The sequence below is a fragment of the Danio rerio genome, chromosome 24 (genome assembly GCF_049306965.1).
Source record: "Danio rerio strain Tuebingen ecotype United States chromosome 24, GRCz12tu, whole genome shotgun sequence".
Classification (NCBI taxonomy): domain Eukaryota; kingdom Metazoa; phylum Chordata; class Actinopteri; order Cypriniformes; family Danionidae; genus Danio; species Danio rerio.
Window position 1 is genome coordinate 23,856,634 of NC_133199.1, and position 18,479 is coordinate 23,875,112.

At 37.5% G+C, this 18,479-nt stretch overlaps 1 protein-coding gene across 9 annotated transcripts in view; it reads left to right on the forward strand.

Moving 5' to 3' along the window:
* LOC556668 (LIM domain-containing protein) overlaps positions 1-18,479 on the forward strand; it is a 143,283-nt gene that overhangs the window by 121,873 nt on the left and 2,931 nt on the right. For 4 of the 9 annotated variants that reach the window (XM_073940417.1, XM_073940418.1, XM_073940419.1 and 1 more), the window contains 2 exons: positions 4,309-4,454; positions 9,948-9,995. In XM_073940417.1, coding sequence (XP_073796518.1) covers positions 4,309-4,454; positions 9,948-9,995 — 194 coding nt within the window. Of the gene's footprint in view, positions 1-1,535; positions 1,674-4,308; positions 4,455-4,731; positions 4,804-9,947; positions 9,996-12,762; positions 12,851-13,229; positions 17,538-18,479 lie in introns of those variants that run through there. The other 5 variants (XM_073940416.1, XM_009297402.4, XM_009297401.5 and 2 more) reach the window with 5 other exon arrangements.

Below are 18,479 nucleotides of genomic sequence, written 5' to 3' on the forward strand. Positions count from 1 at the left end.
CGCCGCCATCTTGCTACAGGGTAGTGCTCCTTTGAAATGAATGCGGGACCAAGGTACAGTGGAGGACTATGGCCAGAAATATACACAAAGCCAGATATATACACATATATCTATGATCGGGAGTTTTCCTGGATGTTAGTATGTAATTTTTTTTTTCTAATTACGAAAATTATAATTTTACATCACTTTTCTACATTGATGGATCAGTGACCGCACAGGCATTCCTGACAAGAAGCTTGTGTTTGTGTGTACAGAAATGTACTATTTACCCTCCCTGTTAAATTTAATCTAACCCGTGTCCTGAAACACACCTCCTTTCTTGCTTTCACTTCTCATACTAACGGAGGGAGCGATTCGATTGTGAATGAATCCCCCGAACGACTCTTTCATTAACGTTAGCCGACAATACTACAGGTTTCTGGCAGCGCAGCATCTCGTTGTCATATTTCTTTTGCATTGTTTGCTGATTTTATTCAACAAAACTAGCATAAGCCGAGTGTTTAGTGCGAGTTGAAGCTGCTTTGCCCAATGGTGAATGCAGTTAGTGACTGTTATCATCAATAACGTTACCTGATTAGCACATAAGTTCAGAACATACAAAAACAGAAAAAAACTTAATATTACCTATGAAATGTTCTGCCTTTGTGCTTTGTTTTCTTTGTTTGCTCGTTACTACAACCGTAGACAGTGCTAAAGTCCCGCATCTTCACATAATAACACTGTCTTGACAAGTGCGGTTGAATGACATTTGTCCTGGAAGCACTGTACCAATGTGGCGGCGCTATTGACACATGCTCAGGGTCCCCATGCGATATCTAGTGTATATATCTATGCCTAAATACTAGTTAGCATAGTTCTTGCCTATTTTCGCACATGACTAGCATGCTTTAATGTGTTGCTAGCTCAAGCAAGTAAAAATGAATATGTATAAGTATCATTAAAAATCAGAAGCTAATCATGTAAGAAAAAAAAACTAGATGCAAGGTTTGAAAGATGGTAAAGCGTCCAATTTAAATAGGTTAAGGGGTTTAGTTATTCCAAACTATGAGCAATAGCATTAGCAGGGCTGACCTCAGCTAACACCATTTATAAGGATTGTAGTTCAAGGTTAAGTTTCAAATGTTGACAGAGTATCGTGTAACCTAAATGTCAAGAGCAAAACGCAGTAGCTGAATACAAAATCATGCTAGACACAAAGCATATAATACTGTCAATTTCAGTCACATAAAAGAGCACGTATGACTTTTCTTTGCTAATGATAAAACTTTTGCCACATATGAGGGTTCTGCAAACTGCAGAAAGACAGATGACATCACAGCAGGAGCAGCAACTGTTCACAATGACATGTGATGAAAATAACATGCTTATTTTAGTCTTTTCTGAGTGCCAGTTTAAGGCCGACTGGAAAAGTAGCTCTGTATCTCAACAAGTGATTGACTCAGCCTGGTGTAACAGTATAGCAGAATAGCTCCAAAAATAGCAAGCTGGCACTTCTCCTTGCCTGGGAACCGGACGGGGTCAGCTGTTACCAGAACAGAAGCTTGCTGACACACTCGCAGGAGGACACACACATGGCCAACAGACCAGCCACTGGATCAGTACTGAACTAAGTAATAAAATAATTCAGGGGGATTTGAGTTAAGCTTCTGAGCAAAGAGAAACAGCGCTGAATGGTGAGTTCATGTTTATTGCATGAAATAGTGAGTGTGCTAAATAGGGTTTCCTATAATATGTCTATAATAGAAGAGCACTGTTGTGTGACAAGGACACAGGATTTCCAGAATTTCATTATTCATTTGTGCTTTAAAAACACATGCTGGAAAACAAGCTTAACCTTAACATTTTGGTGTACAAATATATAATCCTATGTTAATTTTCAACTTACTAACATGCCAAAATTAGTTGGATGTTTAGGATGATTTACGTCACCTGTCCTCGTTTTTAACTGTTTTAGAGGAACTCTTTAAAGTCTTGTTTTGTTAATGAACAGCTATTGGAGAATGTGTTTACACTAAATTGGATGACAAAACGTGGTAATTAAACCAATGATTATGGTACTGAAATAATAATTCCATAATTACTGTTACACTGATTTTTAAAAATTTTTGCTAAATTATTTCTAACAATTTATATGGGCTGAATTTAAACAAATTAAATTTTGTAATGTTCAACTTAATGTACAGTATTTGTTTAAATTCACTGCCCAGGTAAATGGATTACCACAATAAAAATACATACTCTAGTCTATCATGTATTAACATTTGTTTCCGGCTTGCTATTGTTGATCATATTTTATTTCACAATACAGTTTTGCCTTTCGAAATTCACGATTAACTGTGGGTTGTGTGTTTCTTGCTTCTTGCCTGGAAATCCCTTTGGTATTTGTGTCACGGATGTTTTCCATCCAAATTTCTGAGCACACTTTGCATTTCGCTGATGACTTGTATTAGTAGCAGCTGTTCATTTTAATATGAGAGCTGATAGAGCAATAACCATCAAAACCATCACCATTTCAGAAATCGAAATTAGCTCTGATAATGCTTTCTAAATCTGCCTGTAAAAATATGTAACTTAATATGTTTCAAAGTGGTGCAGTGGGTAGCGCTGTCATCTCACAGCAAGAAAGTCGCTGATTCGAGCCTCAGCTGGGTCAGTTGGCATTTCTGTGTGAAGATTGCATGTTTCTAGTGTTGGCGTGGGTATCCTCTGGGTGCTCCGGTTTCCCCCACAAGTCCAAAGACATGCACTCTAGGTGAATTGGGCAGGCTGAATTGGCCATAGTGTATGAGTGTGAATGAGAGTCTATGGGTAGTTCCCAGTGATGGGTTGCATAAAACATATGCTGGATAAGTTGGCGGTTCATTTCACTGTGGGGATTCCTGATTAATATAGGGACTAAGCTGAAAAGATTAATTAATATTTTTCAAAGAAAACCTAATTGTAACCTAAACCTAGTTGGTCAGTGACTTGACACTTTATAATTCTTATATACAGTTGAAGTCAGAATTATTAGCCCCTCTTTGATTATTATTATTTTTTTTAAATATTCCCCAAATGATGTTTAAATGAGGAAGGAAATTTTTACAGTATGTCTGATAGCATTTTTTCTTCTGGAGAAAGTCTTATTTGTTTTATTTCGGCTAGAATAAAAGCAGTTTTTAATTTTTAAAAAAACATTTTAGGAACAAAATTATTAGCCCCTTTAAGAACAAACCATCGTTATACAATAACTTGCCTAATTACCCTAACCTGCCTAGTTAATTCATTTATTAAGTCTATAAATATTACTTTAAGCTGTATCTAGTAAAATATTATTTACTGTCATCATGGCAAAGATAAAATAAATCAGTTATTTGAGATGAGTTATTAAAACTATTATGTTTAGAAATTTGTTGAAAAATATTTTCTCTGTTAAACATAAATTGGGGGAAAATTGGGGGCGAATAATTCAGGGGGGCTAATAATTCTGACTTCAACTGTATATACATTTTTATATTTATTATATGAAATTTATAAAAACATATAACATAATTAACAATGTTATGCATTGAAATGATTTGACATTCTTAAATTACATTTTTCAGCCTCATAATTCATGACTGTTAAATCACCTTTTTTAAACGTGTATATTGAGGTTTATAAAGCATGTTTTTCAGAAATTGTTATGTAGAATTTCCAAGTCATAATGGACCTGAAGGCATATGAGCTGGTTAAAAAGACATAAAATCCTTTACATAAAGTCACTTACTTATAACAAAAATAAAATCATCAACAGAAATCTTTTCAACTCAGTGGACATATTATCTTATAAAAAAAATGTATTTATATTGTTCCAAATGTGATACATCAATGATGATTATTGCAATCTTCCGTGTCACATGATCATTTTAATAATCTGATTTGTTGCTCACGAAACATTTATTATTGGAATTTGAACATTTGGGCAAGTTACGGTTTTAAAGACATAAATACAGATTTATACAGCAAGGACATATTACATTGATTAAAACTTTTAACTCTCACACACACACAAAAAATATCTGGCAAAACTAACAAACAGAATGCCTGACCAATCACATAAGCACTCACCTATAATTGAAAGACAATATTCTGCTTTAAATAAAACTGATATCTCATATTAAGAATCTGTTTGGTGCCCCCTGATGCATGTGTATGTCGAGAGGAGAGGTTGGGGGTCTCAGTTGAAAAAAAAAAAAAAAACATGTTGACTTGATTTCTCTCCTTCATTCAGGAAATCAACAATCACATTAACCATATTGTGAATGTGATTTTTCTGCTTTGTTACAGAGGATAAGAGAAGGTCAGTTGCAGATTTCAGAGACAACTTGGCCCTCTACGCACCAGAGAAACCCTCTATTTCTGTCAAAGCTTTGTCTGCACTATATCTGTCCAAAGTGGCAGCTGCAGAACCTGCAGGAAACCTCCTGAAAGCAGTTAGTACTTGTAGCTACTTTTATTCTTTATAATGCATGTGTTGACCTTTAGGGCCTGTGAGGATGAGGCAGATGAACTGCCTAACTAATTAAATAGTTTCTGTTAATAGCAGTGTAATGACTGCACATTTAAGCACCAATTAAACGAGCACTTAAAAAAATTCTCAGTTTATTTGGATTTACGATTTACTTCTTTGCATTTCTTCCAAATTTCAAATAAATGTAGTCATTTATAGCTTTTTTGCATTAAAAAAAGCTAAAAGTTGCCATGTTTTCTCCATACACAGTATCGATGCTTTCAGAAGAGTTACAAAATCAAACTTTGGTGAATTGCGCCGCATTGCACCAGGTGAATGATCGGGCCCTAGGTGTTGATGAGTTTGAGAATGTGTCTTTGATTGCCATTTTAATAGTATGAACTGATATATTGAGAGTCTTTGTGTTGTAAATTACAATACGAAAAACACTCCGGTTACTAAAGTAACCTTGTTCACCAAGGGTGACGGAAATGCTATGTGAAAACTTCCACTATGGGGATTTCGTCAGAATCCAATCACCTGAAAGAGTATATAAACCTGCCAATGAAATGCCAATGAGTTGGCAGCGTCAGCATGCACAGGTGCTCTACTTACAATCAATTTGGAATATATGCGTAGCGCATGCCAAGCTGAGTCATCCTTTTCTAGCTGAAGAGACTTTCACACCCAACAGCTCAGGGGCAATCATTGTGGCAAAGGAACATAGCATTTCTGTTCCTCCCCTCGGTAAATGAGGGTTACTTAAGTAACTGAAGCGTTCCACTTCGGAGGGGAACTTCAATGCTATGTGGAAACTTCCACTATAGGGAAATTTCTGAAAAACGCCACAATGATTGACCCTTACCTTGCCCCTGATTAAAAGTTTTACCAAGCCAAGAGCATGAGCGCACCTGCATCACCAGAGGCGTGGTCTTTCAACGTGTTCCCTGACCCTTACTTTTCACACTTCAACAGAAGATTTACTGATTTAAATATATTTTTCAGGATTCGTAGTGCATCTAGTTAATTTCTAAAAATTTTAATATGACAATACGTTGGGAAAGCACGCAGTCCCAATAGGGAGGATACTGTGGAGGCCACCTGCTGCCCAAGTTGGGAGACCTGGTGGCAAGAAGACATATGGACTAGCCCTGAGAAGGGGGAGTACACATATAAAAAGAGGTGGTTAGCGGGGAGGGAAGAAACAGGTCCACCTGGGAGGGGGGACTGCATCATGTCTAAGTAAGCATATGGGATCTCCAGCAGGGATCACACATAGCAGGCACCTTTACCCAGAACGCGGACTGACCAGCAGGCATGCCAACAACGTAATGGGCCAACACCTGACTCCTCCACTGAGTCAGATGTTGGGGGCCTCAGAGGAATCTCTGCAGGGTTTGCCAGGGTTACTCAGATAAGCGAGGGAGATGGCATCCACTGTTCAGTGGGTATGTTGCAACCTTTGTTTGGATACGGCACTTCCCTTCTTCCGATCACTGTAACAGATAAAGAGCTGCTCAGAGGATCTATAAGCTCTGAGTATGGTTCGTATAATATGCAAAGAGTAAACAGGATACAGCAATAAAGGGGCTGGGTCTACCTTGCAGGTTCACTACGTAGTCTAAAAAGGATGCTGTTGGAACCTAGGGCACCTAGGTAGCCCGGGTCTCAGGAAAGATGTGGGATTGGGCCCGCCCAAAACGCTGGCACATTTCGCTAAACAAAAATGCCTCCAGATACCCACCCATTTCACCAATGCCAACGCAACCAGCAGAGCTGTCTACCTGGAAAGAAATATTAAAGATAATCTTAAAGAGTCGAGTGATCAAGCAGATCTTTCCTAAGAGAGATCTCCAAATGGATATGAGAGGGGAACAGTATAGAACTAATATCCATGTCTCGCGCCTCTGGCAACTGAATAATAAGGTGATGCTTACGCAGTACGCCGCCATCGCCATGTCCTTAGAGCAGGGATGATCGTAACACCAACCCCACACAGCGAATAGACTCCATTTCGGGGCATAGGCATGCCGCATAGAGGGTGCTTCCAGGGGATGTGCCAGGGAGGGGAAATCACGAGAAGAGAGCAGAAATACAGGTCCAATTTAGCCATAGAGGCACAATAAATAGACCCATTCCTCATCCTCCCTGACTTTACACAGTATCTGTGCGAGCAGGCAACAGCTCCAGGCAATTAAAATGCCAATGCAACCAGGTTCCTACCACGGATCCCCAGGTGCATGCCCGCACCACACGGCCCCCCAGCAAAACTGGAAGCATCCGTCAAAACAATGACATGCTTGCACACCTGTTCTAGAGGCACACATTCCTGTAGAAATACAGGGTTCGTCCAGAGGCTGAGTGCCATGCGCGTCTTGGGACCCGATCATGAAGCCAATGCTGAAGTGGTCTCATATGGAGCACCCAAGCGGTGAGACAGCAGCTGCAGATGCCGTATGCTCCAGAAGCTGCTCCAGTTCACAGTTTCTCTGTCAAACTCTCTCAGACAGGTCAGCTTCAGCTGGCCATCATGGTGATCGAGTCCAGCTCCAACCCAAGAAAAGGGATATGGGATATGCCTGGCCCATGGCAGTGTGGACTCTGGCTTCGAGGGAGGCAGATAACCTACACACCGATGAGAGAGGAGCTACCCTGGAAGGAGGGAGCGGGTTCAAATCCTCATCAGACAATAGCCCCTTTCACACATACAGACCTTTCCGGAAAATTACCGCCAATTTTCCGGAAAGGTTGTATGTGTGAACAGGTCCTTTTTGAAAATACTGGTAAATTCATTCTGGCTATTTTCCGTAAAGAGAAGTTGTAACATTACCAGTAATTTGCCGGAATGCTGTGCTGTGTGAAAGCAGAAGGAAGATTGCCGGAAAGAGCGCGTGCACGTCTAAAACGTGCTGACGTAAGACGTCTGCTTTAGCCAATCAGAACAGTCAGACGCATTTACGTCCGCACGGTTCATGAGAATAAAAGCCTTTGAATATTTTCCCAGACGCATTTAGCTGCTAGAAGTTAGTCAGATAACGTTTATATGTTCTTCTTAATGCCAACTGTGTAAATAAGCATCGATAAGATGCTTATAATAAGCCGCTGTTTGTTTACCTTCAAGCTTTGCGTGTGCCTGTGAAACAGCCAGTGAGCGCCAGCACACGCACATATTAAGAACATCTCAACATGCGAACGTGATCCTCCATATGCTTTGATCGAAGTTGTTCACAATACTGATCATCCACAGAGTTTGTAATGTAGTCAAATGTTTACTAATACAAGCACAGCCGTTTAAGGCTCATTTGTGGTGAGTGATGTCAGAATTTACCGGTATTTTGGAATGGATGTGTGAATGGTCTTTTCTGGAAAAATTCTGTAATGTCCTCGCCTGTGTGAACAGCGCTTTTTTGAATATACCGGTAAAGTCGTTTCCGGTATCACTGTGTGAAAGGGGCTAATGTACTGTTCTCCGGTGCAGCGATGGACATCTAAGCCTCTGTGTCATCAAGTGAGAGGGTGACCATCCTGGAACGGAGAGCTTCTCTAACTCAAAGCTTGGATGGAGCATGTGGAGGAGTGAAAGGGCCTGCAATCCCAAGAGCAGTAGATTTACTCCACTGTAACCCTCAGATCTGTCTAAGTGCCCACCATGAAGCGGGGGACAACCAGGGTGGATTGCTCTTTTACAAGAGCGAGCCGCAATCTTAACTGCACAACAGACATGCCACCGCAGTAATGGCATGCACTGCCCGCGAGCACTGCATCAACATGCTGGAACCCCAGACACGAAACGCAGTCCCATCATTCAGGGACAGGAAACCACCACATCCAGAAACGCACAGTCGGAGCGGCGTCATAAAAAAGACATGCTGCAAGACCATGTTGCTCTTTTAGGAAATTCACAACAATACAAATCCCCTTGGCTTGCCTGATCTCGTCTGATCTCGGAAACCTCTCTGGGGTCCGAACCCAAAGAACGCCAGGCCAGGTAGAAGCCCAGCTTGATCATCTGCCGCCACATATCACACACTCTGGATGGGAGAAGCAGTCCGCTTTCTCGTTCTCTCTCTGTAGATACATCTGAAGGAACCCTCATCTACTCTCTCAAAAACATCGTGAAATGATCTGAAGCTAAAAGGATGCCTCAGCTTGGCACACTTTTGCACTTTTATTCCAATCTGATTGTAAGTAGCGACAGCTGTGCATGCTGACGCTGCCAACATTTGTCATATGCATTTGTTTATATGGCAAAAACATGTATTTTTCACTAAAGAAGGTCCATACTGACTCCAAAAGTATACTGATTAGATCAGGCACTGGTGTGTGGACTTTGCGGGTTTTACAATGTGATCAAATGTTGATTGGTCAGTTTGAATGTTTCAGTATTTGGGCTTTGGTCACATGGTCAAGAAAGATAGGTCTTTTTTGCTCTGTGCTTTCCTGCTTTGCTCCTCTTCTGATCTGGAGTCTATCTTCTCTGCCTCTTTGAGGCCTACTTACTCTCTTTGTCTCTCCCTCCCCTGTCTCTCCTTCTGCCTAATTTTATCTTTACATTTAAGCTTGGTACAATTATCATTTCATATTTTACATTTTATACAGTTATTTTATAACTAATTTGGTTGTAAGCATAGCAAGTTATTGCCATTAAATCATTTCATTAAGTATTTGTTAATTACTTTTGATTTAACATCAACACTTAATTGCTCCTTATTGCAATACAACACAACCACATATTTCAATTAAATTCAATTCATCTTTATTTGTAAAGCACTTTTACAATGTAGATTGTTTCAAAGCAGCTTCACATAAAAGATCATAGTAAATTGAAACAGTGTAGTTCAGTTTATACAGAGTTTATACAGTAATATCAACGCTCTCCCACATTTTTAGCTATTAATACTGCCCTTATTTCCGTTTTTAATATAAGATTGCAGAAGATGGTTTGACTCGAAATTATTAGGTTTTTTTTACCATCATACTGATCATTTTTAGTCATTCAGCAAAACTACTACCGCTGTGGTTAAAACCCATTTTTACAAGATGATTGGATTCTGATGAAATCCACGTAGTAGAAGTTTCCACATAGCATTGAAGTTCCTTGAGAACTAATAATAAAGTGCCAGTATGTTTTCTGTTATTGTATTCCCTTAATGCTATATATATATATATATATATATATATATATATATATATATATATATATATATATATATATATATATATATATATATATATATATATATTGTTTCTTACACAACATATTTTTCAAACTACTAACATCAATAATTTAAAAATCACTGTTTAGAAAGTTTATATATAAGAAATATTCATCACCAAAAGCAGACAAAGAGATAAAGCTCCCATAATGAAATTCATAAGTGTAAATAAACCGAAAACATATCACAAAATACGAGAATCTGTTAATAAATAGATTTTTTTTTTTTTTACAGTGTATTTTGATCTTTGTTTGTTACAGGACCAGAACCCCACATCTCCAGTTGGAAAAAGACCAACATCAAGCAAGGTATGAAAACTTGTTTCCAAGATATGCTTTAATTAACCCAGTGATGAAACTCACTATGTCTTCGTTTGATTTAAAGTTCAAACTAACCACTAGTAAACATCACGCTTGAATTCTAGAATAGTTTACAATATGTTGTATAAATATTAAATTTGTTATTCTAAAAAGGGTTTTATCATATTGTACACTTTATTTTTGAATATAACTATCTGTGTGCTGTTTGTATTATTTGCTTGTTTAGTCTACTAAAAGGGACAGATGACCTAGATACATTTTTATGCACTATTCACTCACTCACAAGTGCTTTCAAAGATTTATGTTTTTTTTCTGTTGAACACAAATAGAAGATATTTCAATATAATTTCAAATAAAATGAAATATTTATTTATTTTATTTTGAAAACTGGCAACCGTTGACATCTATAGTGTCAAACAAATACTATGGAAGTCAACTGTTACTTTTTTTGTTTTTCTTCTTTTGAGTTCAACAGAAAAAAATTTTTATAAAGGTTTGTGACAAGTGACGTGTGAGTAAATCATGACAGAATTTTCAGTTTATGTTGAACCACCCTTTGAATCATTATCACTTTGTGAAATTCTGTAATTGTATACTCAGTAAATGCCAAATTCCACCCTTAAAATTCCCCTATTACTCTATGCTAATCCTTGTTAAGAGGTCTCCTATAGTAGACTTGTATCCATTAAAGGTTAAAAACACTTTCATTTTCTCCTAATATATATTACAGTTCACCTCATATCTCAAAGAGTCTCTAGCAGGTTTTATGATCATGACAGAATTTTTAATTTTTTTCATGAAGGTTCATAAGATGCACTCAAATAATTCTCCCTTGACTTTGACAACAAAAGCCTTTTTCTGCGTTTGTGGGTTGTAAAAAGCAGATTTTTTTTTTTTTTGTGGGCAGCCAAAGAAGACCCTCAGCACACTGGAATTACTGAGAAATGTATTTGGGGGATTTTTAGAAGAAAATAACTTTTTACGTACTGTAAACAATCATAATGGACCACTTTAAGGCCCTTTCCTACCAAGATGATGATGATAGTTTAGTTATAAGGATCAAAATATATTGTTGAAATCAGTTTATTGATTAAACTATTGATTTTTTTTTTTAGCATATTAACTGCAAAACCTTGAGAGCAAAAATCAGAATCCATGTCTATAACAGAACTTCAAAAAACAAAAAGAGATAATATTGTTATTGTTATAGTTATCTTTGTAGAAGTCCATCTATTAGCCCAATGACGAAACTAAGCATGGTCGAAGGTTAAATGCATGTAAGCCTTTTCTACTGCTTATGAAAAGAACTGTTTTTTTATTTGAATTTATCTCTATTTGTTTTTTAGCTCAGAATTTATTCTGACTCCAATTTTAAGTGATCGTCAAATTTAGACTGTATTTCTGCTTGTAAGAATGGATCACATTCATCATTTATGACTCAATTTAGAGTTTTTATCTGTATCTGTTCCTATACTCTTCAGTTATGCGTTCATTAGAGACCAAACGCCACTCAGAGTTTTACGCCCCTGGTTTGCCTGTCTTCTCACTGACAGTATGTCGACACTCTAAAGTTAGTCAGAGGATGTAGGGTTAGCTAATACTTAAATAGTCTGGTTGCCAACTGCTTACTCATCCTAAAAAGTAGTAGATTTAGCCACCTCCATACAACTTGCTAATTTCAGCGATTAGATCTCCATGCTGTCATGTCAAAACGACTCTGTACAGTCAAATATGTCTTTAGAATCGAAAGTCTATGCTAATCATAAAGGTAGCCCAGTCCATCTATCAGCCTAATGATGAAACTAACAGCACGGTTGAAGGTTAAATGCATGTGAGCCATTTCTAGTGCTTCTTAAAAAAATGTGTTATTTATTAGAATTTATTTATATTTGTTTTTTAGCTCAGAATTTAATCTGACTCCAATTTTTAGTGACTGTCAAATTTAGACAGTATTTATATTTGTAAGAATGGATCACATTCATCATTTATGACTTAGTTTAGAGTTTTGATCTATATATGTTCCAATACTCTTCTGTTTTAAGTTTACTAGGGACCAAAGGCAACGCAGAGCTTCACGTCCCGGGTTTGCGTGTCTTCTCACTGACAGTATGTCGACACTCTAAAGTTAGTCAGAGGATGAAGGGTTAGCTAATACTTAAATAGTCTGGTTGCCAACTGTTTACTCATCCAAAAAGTAGTAGATTTGGCCACTTCCACACAACTTGCTAATTTCAGTGATAGGATGAATAAAGATTTCCATGCTGTCGTGTTAAAACGACTCTGTACGGTCAAATGTGTCTTTAGAATAAAAAATCTAATCAAGTTGAACTATAAAGGTAGGGCAGACTGCACTTAATCTACTGGATATAAAAAAAAAAACTAATTCAGGAGAATTCAGAATAAATCACAACTTAATATTTTATTTGTCAGGTAAAATTGTATTTTGCCAATTACATAATAAAACAATCAGAAAGCCAATTCAGAGATTATACTGTAAAAACACAACATCCATTGGTCAAAGATCAATCAAAAAGTTAGAGATGCATTTCTGACTCGATAAGTAGCTACTGTACGTTGCAGCATAGAAATTTCAGAGACTCACTTTCAACGGGGTGTCCTGGCTGCAAGATCGCAAAGATATTTGAGCACATTTCCTTTAAATACTCAACTCAGAACAAACAGCCATAAATTCAAGACAATAGAAGCATCACAGAGACTCTTGCCTGGTGAATTTGAAGTGTTAATCATCTCTTAGGGGCCGATCACACCAAACGCGGATTTATTTTCCAAAAACGCGAGGCGCACCACACTGCCTTTTTTGTTGACAAGAAAAAAGGAGCTCGGTATGCTTTTCATTTTGGTTTGAATGTACCTTTAGATCTCAGGTTTAACCAAATTTAGCATCAAAATGTTTGCTTAATTAATTTGAGGAAAAACAAATCATTAATCTGTTTGCCTTCACTGGTGTTTATTGTTTTCATAATCACACGACTAACATGAATTATAACTTTCTCATCTGCCTGTTTTCTGACTGCTGAAATTAATAACCACTAGAAACTTTTGAAACAAAACACTTGTTTTCTGTTGGCATGCGGTTTGGCTTCCTTGCAGTTTAACAGGTATGTTTGACTTCTTAGCTTGTAATTAATCCTTTGACAAAATAGGCTAACATACCAATTAAAACAATCTAAATGTACTTGTTCTTCATTTTTTTATTCCAAGATGGCTGAAGGTGCAAAAAACATCACTGAATGTTCACCTGAATCAAATCCCCCAACGCCTCACCTGGAAAACAGAACTGAAGAACATGAGCGGCCCTTTACTTCACCACAACCTACAAGAGAAGTAATTCTGAATCAGCGTAGACAGAAATGTGAGCTCAAACGACTGCTAAAACACACCTGTCCAGAGTTAAAAAATGTAGACAGCTTGGTAGAAGAAGAGTTGGCTGATATTCTCAACATCAACCCAGCCACAGACAGTGGATTCCAGAGTGACGTCCATTCCAGGTGCTGGATGTTTGAGAAGCATGAAAACAGTTCAGAGGATTCGCTTGATCAAAATCTACATGTGAATAAAGATTTTCAAGAGGGTGACTTTAAGAGAACTGTTTGCATGTTTGAACAGCCGACGTCTAACCCCCTCAATGAAGAAAACAAGCCTCAACTCGATGAATCAGAGGAGGTGACACCAGAGCAAAGCATCAGGGTGGATGTGAAAGCCACACGTAGGATGTTTGAAACTCAATCAATTGATATTCTGAGGGACATTCAAAGCCCCTGTCCAAGAAAAAATGAAGACAAATGTGGATTGGATCAGAAACCAAAACACGTTTCTGAGACTAATGGAAAAGAAACACCAGGCATTCACCACAAACCTGATATCATAGACGCAAATGAGGTATTTGCAGGTATATCGAGAGCCAAACAAGTTTTTGAAAATATATCACATGACAAGGAGAACATTCCACCAACAAACAACAGCATTACCCAAGAGGAAGAAATGTTGAAGGCAAACGTGCGAAACAGAGCTCAGATGTTTGAATCAACTCCTCTTGATAAGATCAATCTCCAAACCAAAGAAGAATCAGAAACCATTCTGGAGGATATGCAAGAAACTCTGCTTTCTTTATGCAACTTCAGTATTATTCATTCAGATGGATCTATCCTTGAAGCTAACGAATCTGGCCACGTAAAAAAAGCAAGATATCACTTCATAGAAGACACGAGAGCAGTGATTAATGAAGAAGAAATAGTAACTGGAAGCATAAAGAGCATTATGCTTCAGATGCTACCAGGAACTAACTTTAACCCAACGGTGACCTTCTTAAAAGAAGACAGCCAAGGCAATGTGGAGATTCTGAAAGTAGACGTTCCCATTCACCAACTTCCGTTCACTCAAGATAAGGAGTGCAGAACTGCAAATGTGGTTCAGATTACTGAAGATCTACTTGGTCAAGAGGAATCCCTCAGGAAAGGAGTCTTAATACAAGACGGTGCCACAGGAATTGGAGAAATAACAGTTTATGCTCTTTTTATCCATAGTAAAGGTAGTACAGGGCTTATGGGGTTTGGTAAAATTGAGGGTAGATCCATTTCCTCAAGTCTAAGTAACGGTCCAGCATCTAAAAAGATTAACCTCAAACAAGATGTTAATTCATCTGAAAGTGCTTTAGTAGTAGAAACAGGCAAAACCAGTAATGTGCAACTAATCCAGGGTTCTGTTAAGAAAGAAGAGCCTAATCACCAGGAAACAGAAATAAGTGAGTCTACTGGGCAATCAGAGAAAACAGGACCATGCAATGTTAACAATATCAAATCCCTTTTAAGTACCAGTACAGATCAAGATGAAAATAAGTCAAAAGTAGCACCAGCTGAAATGTTGTTAGATAATAAAACAAATACAGAAGAAATGAACCAATTTAACAATCTTAAAAATGACGGTATTCTCCAAGATCAGGGTATCTATGAGGATGGAGCTGTTCTTCAGGCAGAATTGGTTGATGTTGTGGAAGATGATGAGTTGGTGAATCTACAAACAGCCATTAAGAATCTTCATCAGGCCACAATGGAAGCAAAAGCTCTTCAGCAGAGTGTACAAGCAAAACAGTCTTCTCAAACAAAGCAAAACCAACAAATCTGTGATCCTGGTTCAGAGAACCAGGAGTTTACACAATATACTAAAACAAATGAGAATGGAGAGCTCTCACAGATTTCCAAAAACGAAGAGGAAGAATCCGATAAAGAGGAGGTCATGAGAGGTAGCATACAGGCAGCTCTTGATTCCTTGGGAAAATCTAACTTTAATGTCACTAAGGGTGATTTCAGAGCAGCAATGATTTATAGGAACTCTGGTAAAGGATATGCAGGACACAAAAAGATAGATGTAGAACTCTCAAGTAACAAGACAAAGGACAATATCTCATTAACATCACCTCCTGTTCCACCAATTGAACAGGAGCAGTCACCTGGTGAAGGACATGTCACAACCCCTTGTGAAAACAAACCTATGACATGTTCTCCCTTACAAGTCTCTATAGATACAGCTCCTAAAAATCCTAAAACCCCTCGAGGACCCAAGCCAGCTCTTCCACCTAAACCAGATCATTTAAAAATAAAGCCAAACTCTCCTGGTACTCAATCTGACCTAGACCATCACAAACAACCAGCAAACGCCCGGCAAACAAGTCCCTCAAAGCCACCAACTGAGCAGATTAAAGAACCTTCATCTCCCAAGCCAAACCCAGACTCAACATCTCATAAAGATGTAAACTTCCAAAGTGTACAGAATACTGATTCCAATAATCACAAACCTGGTGATACCTCAGTAAGTAATACTGAAAGTCCTGAAGAAAAAACTCTGCAAGAAACTCCAAAGAGTTCCCCGGAATGCACTGCCAGTGAATCTTCCACAGGATTTCATGCTACTCTTCAAAACTTCAGGGTGAAGCCAAGTGGTTCAGTGCCTCCAGTGAAACCTAAACGAATCAAAATGGCAAAGGAAAATGCAATGAACATTGCAGTAAACTCCACAGCTTTGGAAACTGAAACGGCACAAGGAATCCCTTCTTCTCAAGACAATGGTGAGACTTCTAAAATAGACAGCAGCAAACATGAAGAAATAAGTGATGATCAACAAGTTGATAAAGTGGTCAGAAGGGAAAAGAAGATGAGAGGAGAGACTGAGGATGAGCGAAGGCAGAGACTCTCTGTGCATATGGATGAAATCATGAAAGGAAATGTACCGGCTGTCATGGAGATCTTTGATAAGCTGAAGCAGCAAGAAGAATTGAAAAGCATACTCTCGAAAGTGGAGGAAATTGAGGAGGACACTCACAAAGTAGATGTGAGCTCACTCAGAAACATTTTCGAGAATGTACCAGATTGGGTAGTTCCTCAAGAACAGCCAAAAATTACCATACCAGAAGACTTAGAATCACTAAGTGAACCAGAGACAATGACTTCAATGGAGGTGGCTTTTGGAGATCTAGAGAAAGCTGGTGCAGATATCATTCGTTTAAAAGACCAGACTCTCGAAAGACTCATGGATATAGAGGAGGCTATAAAAAAGGCTCTTTACTCTGTATCAACCCTGAAATCTGATTCAGACATTGTAGGGCTTTCTGGTCTTTTCAGGGAGTCCATGGTGGCCGTACAAGGTTCACCTCCATCAGGAAATATCAGAAAAATCAGCATTGGCTCAAGCAAATCTCCAAAAGCATTGAAACAGATTGGAAGAAGTCAACAGTCAATAGTGCAGAAAAAGCCAGAGCTTATTATTCCTACAACCAAACCAAGATCAGCTTCACCAGGGTCTCCTTCGTTTATTTCTATTCAGTCTGCAGCAAGGAAACCTTCAGAGCTGCCATCGCCTTTAAAAGAAGACCCCAAAGAAAGGCCTACACCTCAGTGTTGCTGTAGTGTTCCTTCAGACCGCAGGCAATGTTCTGTTACAAAGAGTCCATCTACCAACCCTGCAAATCCACAACGGCAGGTCAGTGTGCTGGAAGTGAAAACAATGCCTGAAGGAGAGAGAGTTATCGGGACAAAAACCATCAAAGAGAACTATGAGAGGACCGACTCCTTTGGCAACAAGTTCTATTCCTCAAAAACCTCCACAGTCGTGACAACCCAACCTGAAACCAGGACAACGTCCAGAAAGCTGATCATGAGCAATCCAACCATGTCAGAAATTGTCACATATCCAAGAATCAACACACCGCTAATTAGAGAGGACCATCCACCACTGTAAATTTGGAACATTTTTGATTGTCTTATATTAAATATTTAATAATATAAGAGTTTATTCATTTAAATCTAACTGCTTTTGTACTTTTTAGCTTGGTTATGTTTTGTAGGTTACTTTATTTTTCCTATTTAAGGTCATTGATGTTATTTTAGTTTTTGTTGTTGTTTTCTCTTCTGTGCTGTAATATTTTAAAAAACTATTATTTATGTTGTGTGTTGACATTTCTGTTAATAAATTATCATTAGAAGTTGTGCCATATTTGTCAATAAAAAATAAACTTGTCATGCTGCATTATATATTATTTTTTAATGGTGCTTAATAAGCCAAACCAACCAACCTAAAGGTTTAATAATTGGCCCACATTCTTGTTTCACAAGACTCACATCATATGAACCTTGACACTAAAGTAGTTGTTTTCGCATGAGACTGGCTGAAACATCATGATCTACATCAGGCATTTGTGGTCTAGGATCTAGAGGAGATTACAAGAGGGTCGGTTGAAACATTTTCGGAAACATATACATACAACAAACCAATAAAAAAATACTAATAAACATTTAACAAAAATATCTGTTAACAAAAAAAAACTGTTAAATTTAACAAAAAAAATTTACAGAAAAAATCTGTTAAAATGGTTAAATAAAAATGTGTCACACAATTTTAATATTTAAATAAGTAAAATAATGTACAAATAAATGATTAACAAATTGTATATTTTATTAAACATTTCAAATGTTTTTTTAAATTATATTTTAGTCTCATTTATAAAATTACACTTTTACCGAATATTTAGCATGAGGGTTAAAATCAATTTAAACATTTTAAATCAATAAATCGAATTCATTATTTAATCTAAAACATTAAAAACAATCAATGTGCACTTTTAAATGCTTTACACTTTCTTTGAAAAAACTATTTACCTATTTTCTTTAAATACAAATTAATAGATATTTTATAAAAAAAAGTATTAATATTTATTTAAAGTGCTTTTAGAATTATACTAGTTACAAATGTTCCTAAACTTAAGAAAAAATACTGCATCGTGTTTGAGATATACTCTATACATACAAATAAAAATAAAAAAACATAAAAAAAAAAATTTGTATAAAAGGAGAAAAGAGATGCAACTGACATTGTAAGTTAAAAGTGCTGTTGGTGATCTTCTACAATGAAAACAGCTTCGCATAAACCTCTGAATCACAGTCCCTCCCCTGCCGGCTAGAG